The sequence below is a fragment of the Echinops telfairi genome, unplaced genomic scaffold, assembly GCF_000313985.2.
Source record: "Echinops telfairi isolate 266 unplaced genomic scaffold, ASM31398v2 ScPeMD7_1713;HRSCAF=2227, whole genome shotgun sequence".
In the NCBI taxonomy this organism is placed as follows: Eukaryota; Metazoa; Chordata; class Mammalia; order Afrosoricida; family Tenrecidae; genus Echinops; species Echinops telfairi.
This window is the reverse complement of record NW_022105611.1, coordinates 18,935,361-18,945,042: the sequence shown is the minus strand read 5'-3', so window position 1 is coordinate 18,945,042 and position 9,682 is coordinate 18,935,361. Positions and strand designations below refer to the sequence as shown.

The 9,682-nt window shown below is 39.7% G+C and overlaps 1 protein-coding gene across 1 annotated transcript in view; it reads left to right on the top strand.

The window, feature by feature from the left end:
• RNF169 (ring finger protein 169) overlaps positions 1-9,682 on the top strand; it is a 64,078-nt gene that overhangs the window by 34,166 nt on the left and 20,230 nt on the right. Inside the window, exon 4 of the mRNA XM_013006186.2 lies at positions 4,489-4,607. Within this exon, the coding sequence (XP_012861640.1) occupies positions 4,489-4,607 (119 nt within the window). The remainder of the gene's footprint in view (positions 1-4,488; positions 4,608-9,682) is intronic.

The window sequence follows — 9,682 nt, the reverse complement described above, 5'->3', positions numbered from 1 at the left end:
TCCTTGTAATCGGTTCCCTCTTAACTAACCACTTTCCCTCTACCCTCCCAGTATCTAGGCGGAGCTTTTGTAGTACGCATTTTTCCTGCTAGGCGAGCATAGAGCAACTTGCTCTAGTTAGTTCACCCAGTGGCATCGCCTGGGAAGGTTCTCTCTGGTCACAGTGAATTTTTTTGTAAAAGCAGTTTCGCTCGAACCTCGTTTTTTTGTAACGACTGATTTAAGGGAACAGCATGTGACTGTGAAATTTTGTTTCCTGCTTGGGAAAAATGCCACAGAAATTGTTGTGATGTTGAACACAACTTACAAGGACAGCGCTATGGGAAAAGCTCAAATGTGTACGTGTTTTTCTGATTTCAAAGAAGGTGAAATATGGATTGATGATAAATCTCGTTCTGGACATCTGTCAACTTACTGAGCAGATGAAAATGTTGACAAAATTCTGCACTTGTGCTCGAAGACTGATGGATGGGCCATTGAAGAGATGGGGAAGTTAGCTGGACTATCTTGGAGCTTGTTCCGGAATTTTAATGGAAGATTTGGAAATGAGAAGGGTCAATGTGAAACTTGTGCCTTGGGTTCTGACTGACCAGGAAAAAAGCATTGAGTGGAAACATGCTGTGCTTTGAAAAAACATCTCCGAAGCGACCCACACTTTGTTTCCAAGGTCATTACTGGTGATGAGACATGGTGCTGTTCTTATGATCCCAAAAGCAAACGTTAATCAAGCCCCAGTGGAAGATGCCATCCTCACCTCGCCCCCCAAAAGCTCATCAAGTCAAATCAAAGCTCCAGATGATGCTCATTTATTTTTTTGATGTGAGGGGGATAGTGTATTTGGAGCTTCTACTACCAGGTGAGAGTGTTAATCAAGCTTTCTATTTAGAGGTTCTGAAAAGATTATCTAACAGTGTGACAAAAAAGGCCTGATTTGTGGCAGACGGGGGAGTGGTTTTGCCACCACGACAATGCACCTACTCACAGTGTGCCAGCTTTTGGCAAAACCCAGCATGCCTCTCTTGCCCCGTACAACTTCTCACCTGCCTTTGCTCCATGTGACTTTTTTGGTTTGTTTGTTTCCTCGAATGCAGAGGGACCTGAAAGGACAGCGATTTAACGACATAGAAGAGGTGAAGAAAAAAATCAGGGAGGTGCTGTCAGCCATCCAAACAGATGAGCTTAAAAAATGTTTCCAAGAAAAGAATTGCAGATTTGACAAATGTATTAAGTGTAATGGAGAGTACTTTGAAGGTGATATGGTTGTCTTGTAAAAAAATTTAAATACATATCTTTGAAAAAAATATCCATTTTTTGGTACCACTCATTTGTGCTTTATCCATTAAAAAAAAGTTTTTAAAATGTCCTATGTATGTTTGTTAAGTTGAATTGCAGTTGGGGAAGAAACCACATTTACTCTAGAAATAGGTCATTTGTGATTGTTTTTTCAAAACGGAAATAAAATAGGCAAGATGTTTAATTTGTTATCATTTGTTATGGTATAAGTCATACCATATGAATTGTTAAAAAAAATTAGGCCTTACCCAAATATGAAAAGCAGAAAATGAAAATTATTTATAATCCCATAACCTAGAGATAACCTTTATAAACATTTATAAATATTCTTTGAGATGTCTTTTCTCAGAATGTATGTACACACTAATTATTTTTCTTTTCAGAAAATACAACCCAGTGTTGTGTTTGAAAACGTAGCTAGAACTTTTTCTAGTTAACTATGAATTACAGATGTCTTTTCATTTAAATAAAGCATCCACAGTATTATTAATTACTTCCTAACTATCTTGACCCTGCAGTTTGCATAACTAGTTTATTTCATTAATTTCCTATTTATATTTTGTTATTTCAGACACCACCATCTCAAAAATTCCTTAGTATAAATAAGTAGAAGTTAAATGACTAGGTCAAAGAGAGCCTCCTTTTAAAGTGTTTGGTATTTATTACCCAGAGGTTCTCCAGAAAGCTTGTGTAGTTATACTCCCATCAGTAGTGTGTGAATACTCATACCATTGTCTTTTACCATTACCAACTAGGGATGTTATCATTATTTTAATTTTCTTAGATATAACTTTAGGGATTTAAGTTTTTTTGTTTACTTTATGCCATTTTAGGAGTCCATAGTGTTATAAGTTTATTTTTATTCAAGATGTAAACCGGGAGGTAGACATTTTCCCATTTCATGGTTCTGGGATTTGTGGGTTCCTAAGGGTAGAGGGTAGGGTAGCTTCTGTGTAATAAGAATTATTTATTTGTAATAATGTAGTTCACTTTTCAATAATTAAAGGAACATGGCCTATATCTATTAGAATAAAACTGAAGTTTCTTCTTAAAAGATTAATCATCTTTAAATTAATAACAAGCAAGATCTTGAATACCTACTAATGCACGAGGTGTTCTTCATAACTTGCCATAATCAATGTGACTTATAGTGATTGCCACATCTTTATTTTACAGAAGAGGGAACAGGCTCAGAAAGACACAGTAACCTACAGTGACAATGCTGTCGCCAAGTGCTAGATCTGGGATTCGAACATAGTTTTACTTGTCCTAAATTGATTGTGAAGGAAGGCCTAAATAGACCAAAGTTGCCATCATTTATTTCCTGTTGAGTATATGGGTATAGAAATTTGTTCTCAGTGTTAGGAGGAGAATATTATATAAAGTTCAAAAATGAGTTAGTGTTATTACATTTTCTCTAGTGGATATTTTGTATGAAACAGTTCTTTCAAAAATGATACCCTACAAAATGGACATGCCTCTCTGTAAATTGTAATCTATCAACTTTCTCCTAAAGGCTAACCATTTGGAAACACAGCCTATCGTATGACTATACCTATAAACTAAGAAAATAACAAGGCATTTATAAAATGCAGGTACTCGGAGCCATTTGTAAGTGTACACATTCCTGTGTAAACCTTCAACTCTCACTTCGCTCTAATCATTTGATTATTTGTTTCCATTGCCACTGAGTTAGATAGCAGTTAATCATTGAATGATGGGGCATTTTTGTTTACCTATTAACAGGACTGAGGATTTAAAAGAAAGGAATCCCTTGCTCTCAAGAGCTTACCATATATACTCGAGTATAAGCCGACCCGAATATCAGCCAAGGCACCTAATTTTACCACAAAACTGCATTAAAAATGTGCTGAAAAACTCAGCTCATACACGAGGACATATGATATTTTCTAAAATGGAAGGCAGATCGGTAAATGAGAAGATACAGAGCACTGTCATTAATAGCTACCCATGAAAAGAAAGGCTCCCAGGTGGAACCATGAGGCAAAACCTTCCTATTTGTTGTATAGAAAAAGGTGCATTTGAAAGAATCACTAAATCTAAAATGAGACGCAAAACAGAAAATTCCAAAAACAAATGAAGGAGTGTACATCAGCTGGAAAATACCTGACTGTAGAAATGTTTGAAAACCTTTCCAGACAAAGTGACATTGAAAGTGACCCTAAAAGGCAACACATACTTTGTAGTTCTAGAACAGAGAGGAGAATAGCACATCCCAAAGCACAGAGGTTCTAGAGACTCTGTTACACTTGGCGAGGACAAAATAATTTGGTCATGGCTGGAGCTCATGTGAAGTTCATGTGTAGGAACTGGTGAGAGAAAAACTATGAAAGAAGATTGGATCTGATTTGGAAAGGTTATTGTATTACACTAAGGTGTTTAACCTGGAAGTCGCCAACAAGTGAATGATAGGATTCGGTCACGGTGTTGGAAGGATCGTTCTTGGCAGTGTGGAGGGGCACTTGAGGGACGAAAGCCAGGAGAGAGCAAGACTAGTCAGTGGATCATTACAGGGGACCAGGCCAAAGACGAGTCTTAGATAAAGCAGTGGCTGTGCATAAAACTGAGAAGACATTTAGGAGTAGAACTGATGGTGAAAGAGCAATGTGGGAAGAGAAGCTCTGGATTGAAGTTCCAGCTTTAGCAGCTAACTAGCTTGATGTTGTTTTTGTTACATACCTCATAGTCCATTTCAATTTAGACTAGCCCAATGTGACAAGAGCAAAACCACCCTAGGGTTTGCCACTTGATAATCCTAGCCACATTACCTACTCTGAGCCTCATTTTGCCATCTGCCAAAGGTAAGTAATAATAATCCCTGCTTAGTAGGGCTGATGAAAAAGTAAATGAAACAATCCATTTGCAAGTGCTAGGGCACTTAAAAGCTCTATGCAAATGTTATGGTTTAGGAGTAAGGGAAAGGAAAGAAATATGGATGGTACTGAAGTTTCTGGCCAGGTTGTTGGAATAGGCAGTGGCGGTCGGGGGGCCTACATAGGAGAGAGAGTTGAATTTTAGATGTACTGAGTTTGGGCTATATTGAAGACGTCAGGGGACACTTGAAAACATAGATCTGAGACAAGTGATCTTTAGAGAGATTTGGAACTGAAGCTTAGAGGAAGATTTCCTGAGAACCCCAAATGGACAATCTTGTCTTCCTTGTCTCCCTGCCAGTGTCCCGCACGTCTCTCAGATTCAGAGAATGAAGAGCCTTCTCAAGGCAAGATGCTACAGACACATCGCTCGGCATTTGTCTCCAAGAACAACTCCTACTCCTTAGCTTTCCTAGCAGGGTAAGAGACTGATTCGGAATTCGGTCTATGTTCCTTCATTTTGACGTAGAGACCAAAATTAATTGGGGCGCAAACGGTGTTTGTTATAGCTGTATTAGAGTGGATGGAAGAGGAGAAAAGAGGTGGGAATTGATTTTCAAATGTGAGATGGGAAGGCTGATCTGAATCTTTAAATTTTGGCAAAAATATATACAACAAAACAAAAAACTGTTCATCAGTTTCTGCACAGACAAATCAATGTCACCAGTTACTTTCCTCACATTGTGTTACCATTCTTGCGCACTACTCTTACCATTTCACCACTACTAACTTTGACCCTCTCTATCCCTTCAAAGCAGCCCTGGTGCATGGGGTCTGGCGCTGGCCGACTGCGGACTGGGAGGCTGGTGGGTAGAGCCAGTGAGCCACTCTTTGGGAGAATGATGAGGCAGTGGTAGTGTTCACAGCCTCAGAAACCTTAGAGGACAGTTCTCCTCTGTCCCATGGGGTGGACAGGACTGAGCGTTAACTTGACAGCAGTGGGTCTGGGGTACGCCCTTACGTTCCCATCTGTGCTTCAGAGCCCCGTTGTCGATTTGATTGTTTTTACAAGTCCAACGTGTTCCGAGCTCCTTATTCAATGAGCTAAGTGGTGGCTTTAGTTTCAGATGACTTCATGAGATAATTTGGTTCAAAGTTTAAAGATTGTTTCAGGACAGTAGAATCAGGAGTTCCCCTGGTCTCAATGGATCTAGTAAGTCTGGTTTCCATACATATGTGATGTTCTGTTCCACATGTGTGTCCTCTTTTTCATCAGGTTCCATCTGTTGAGTCCTTGATCACAATGTTCCGTAATGGTAACCAGGCACTAACCATTTCTTCTGGCTTCATGGCAAAGAAGTAGTGGTACATTTAGCAGTTACACCTGCTGCCCATTTCTTTCTCCAGTTTCTGGGTCTCCTTCTTCTACCAATATTTTATCTTTAAAAAACAAAAAGCTTTTATTGACATATACTTTGGGTACAATACAATTTAGTGGCTTAAATATATTAAAAAGATGGTGCAGTCATCACCATAGTCAATTTTTTATCATATACTTCATTTTTGTATCCATTGTTACTAACTCCCCATCACTTCTTAATCCTGCTTGTCACGACCCTCCAAACCAAACCAAAATCAAAATCACCTCCACTCACTTGATGCCGACTCAGAGCGACCCTATCGGGACAGGGAGAACTGCTCTTCTGCCCCCTCTGAGTTCCCAAGACAATTTACAGGAGTAGAAAGCTCTGTCGTTCTTCTGAGGAGCAGTGGTGGTTTCGAATTGCTTTCGGTAACCACTACACCACCAGAGCTCCTTGTCAGGAACTGTTATTTTAGTTACTGAGATCTGTTGTTTCACTGTGTCCTGGATTTCATGTAAAGAAAGCCATACAAAAAATTTTAAAAAGCCATCAGTGACAACATGATAAAACAGATAACCTTCAACCCCAAAGAAAACAGAAAATAATACACACTAGAACAAGTTAAAAGTGGTTCCAGAGGGGAAACAACTGGTAAGATGTTAAATTTTAAACCAATTATATCTTCAATCATCTATTTTCCAATGCGTTCTGTCTGAGGACAAAACTTCACATATCTGGTCGATGGTCCAAAGGAATTCAGTGGAGACTTTGTCTGCATGGGAACTGTGCAATCACCTGCTCTTTCTTCCAGCGTAGCAAGGACTGTTCTAGGAGAATTTAATTGGTAAGCCTTACCTTATCATTTTTACAGTTCCTGCCTCTTCAAACTTATTTTTGTTTACCAAACTCAAAGAACATTGAAAAGGAATACTGTCCAAATCCCTCAAGAATGCCAAAACTGCTTTCTGCAATTTTTGTGAATCAGAGTATAGAGCTCTTTTATAAAAAATCATTTATTTGGGAGCTCTTACAGATGTTGTAATTCATAATTCAATTAGATCAGGCATAATTGTACAATTGTTGCTGCCATCAGTTTCAAAACATTTTCTTCTTGAACTTAATATTGGTAAGGGTGAGATAGATGGAACTGCCACCTTCAGTAGTGTATAGAGCTAAGTGGAGGAGGTGTCAAAAAATAGCTTCACGTTTTAAGACTTCCCTTTTAATTATAAGGGAGTTCTGGTTACATAGTGGTTACTTACTTGACTGCTAACCACAAGGTCAGCAGTTCAAAACCACCAGCCTCTATGAGGGAGAAAGAGTGTTCTGCTCCTATAAAGAGCAGTCTCAGAAACCCACTGAGTTAGTTAATTGTACCAACCTGGCCGATAATCACATGTGGGGCTGATTGAAAGGCGGAGGGATAAATGGGTGGTGAGCCTCGCCTTTCTAGTTCTCAGGTCTCTTGCTTTGTGATGGTCATACCAGGGTGTAGCTGCCCTAGCAGTTCCCTGCTTCAGCTTGCAAGATTGACTTCCTACAAGACATCCCCAAGGAGAAGCCACATGGACCTATCCCGATGCAGCCCTGGGTGCTGGAGCAGCCGTGTGGAGACCCCTGCCAGCGCTGAGATGCTATTCGTTCACTGACTCAGCTTTCCTCCTGCAGTCGGCATCATTGCCTCTGTTTTGTGAGGTGGAGGACTTTGTGGACTGGTGTTGGGTTAATGAGTTAATGTTGGACTTGTGGGCTTGGGCAGCATTGGGTTGGGATGTTTTCGTGATGCACACTTTCTTTACATAAAACTCTCTTATACATGAGTTGCTTGTTATGGATTTGTTTCTCTAAAGTACCTAGGCTAATACACCCACAGAAGTTCTGTCCTATCCTACAGGGTTGCTATGAGTTTGCATCAACTGGATGGCAGTGAGTTTTTTAAGACTTTCACTAGTCAGAATTGACTTGGCAATGGGCGTGGGTTTATTAATCACCAGTGAATAGGTACCTCACAATTTAAGAGGTTTATAAATTGTAGCCCCTTTGGTCCTGTGGGTTAGGCATTGGGCTGCTAACTACAAGATTGGTGGTTCAAAACCCACCAGATGCTCCTTGAAAGAACGATGAGACTGTGCTCCCATAAAGGCTTATCGTCTCAGAAACCTTGTATAGGGTATGAGTCAGTGTCACCCTGATAACAATGGATGTGGTTTTTGCTTTTGATGTAAATTTTATTCTTTTTAAAAAATACATTCTTTTCAAGCAGTCTGATTTTCCATTTACTTCTGAGAGTAAAATTCACTCAAGCTCCCTTTTCTGTAAATGCCTTGTTTTCTCTGGGTATTGGCACTTTCTTCCTGAAGGCCCTTCCCAGAATATTTCTTTACTCATTTGAAATTAGCTTAATTGCTAATGTATGGTAGCCATTTAGTTTGATTGATATAATCAGGTTTCAGCAAGCAAAGTGTAAGCCAGTGTCCTTTCCATTTACAATGTCTGAGCTTGAAAGGCCCTCCACAGTTAAAAACTCAAAGTCACCTGACTAAGCCTGTCCGCCGCTCATTGTATGTACGCAGAATTTCTCTCCTGCATCCTCGTGCCACACTCATAAGAAGACAAGGCGTTAAAGGATCACACCGAATTGGCTCATGATTGACACAACAAGAAGCTAATGTGAGAGTCCCTGGGCAGGTCAATCGCTTACTACACTTGGCTGCTAACCAGGAAATGAAAAGTTCAAGCCCCAGCCAGGAATGCCTCAGAGGAAGAGCTGGTGGTCCCCTTCTGAAGCGTCCCTTGTGGAAACCTATGGAGGACAGGTAGTTCTCTTCTGACAGACACCAACAGGGTCTCCAGGAGTCAGCATTGACTTGATTGCGATTGAATGGAAACGAATCAATGTTACTCTATGTAGTATGGGATTAATTAATATGTCATACTTTGAAATGACTTGGAAAAATTTATTTTATATCAAGATTCTAATATGATACCAAGGGCAAATTATGCCAATTAGTTGGAACAGAAATGGTAATACATGGGTTACTTATCACAAATTCTAGTTTCTACACTGCTAGGCCATTCTTTTGAAGGGGATAGCAGATTTTTAAGCCATTACTTAGAAATGCGTATCAAGAATTTTAGAAAAATTTCTAAAGAGCGAAATGGAAGGCTGGTTAAAAAAAAGGGTGGGGGCGGGGTTGAGGCAGGGGCCTGATGTTGCACATTTGTTCTGTATGGCTCTGGAATAGATGTCACATAGCTTCTTATGTCACCCTTGCCTTTAGCCCGTATCACTGAACCACGGCAGGACAGATTTACAGGAAAATATTTAATGAGAAATGTAAAATAAGAAATGTTTGTGATCACACATTTTGGACATATCAAAATAAACTAAAAACCACACTCACTGCCATCGAGTCCAGACCTCGAACTGCCAAGACGGTAAACTCCAGACGGGTGTGGAAAGCCCCTTTCTCCTTCAGAGTGGCTGGCGGTTCCTCACTGCCGACCTTGCAGTTAGCAGCACAGTGCGCAGCTGCTGCTGCCACCAGGCCCCAGGTTCCATTTTTGCCAAATATCCAACGCTCTAGGTTGAGTTCAATGATCAGAACAGTTATTACAACAGGTAATTGTATTTAGTTGTTAGGACATTTTTAGGAAATACTTTGCTGATGTCATGGAAACCTTAGAGTGGAAAATTTATTATGGTAATAATGTGGTTTGCATGTCTTTTGTCAATACGCTTTTTTTCTTAGAAAATATTAAGTTTCTGTTCCAAATTATATTTAGGAAAACAATATAAAATTGTGCTGACAATGAGCTGTAGCATTTGGTTCTGTTAAAACCAAATTAGCATTTTTTGTAGTTTTTATGTTTAAATGTTTTGGGGTTTTTTTTCTGTTAATAACAACAAAAAACTAGGTTTCATTGCAAGTTCTTTTCTTGAGAGTTCTTATGCAATGTTAAAGCTTTTTCATCTGTGTTTGAGTCAAATGAACCTGTTGTGTGTTTAACCTCACCTATTTTATAAACCTTTTTCAAGCACAAGGCATGGAGGTAAGGGTGAGTAGGCACAGCTGCTAGGATGGCTGTGAGTCTTGTCAGCAGTTGAGCTCCCAGTGATACCTCGGTTGGTGAGCAGCTCCAAGCTCGAACTTTCCACTACGTAAACAGCAAAGTTCAAAAAAAAAAAAA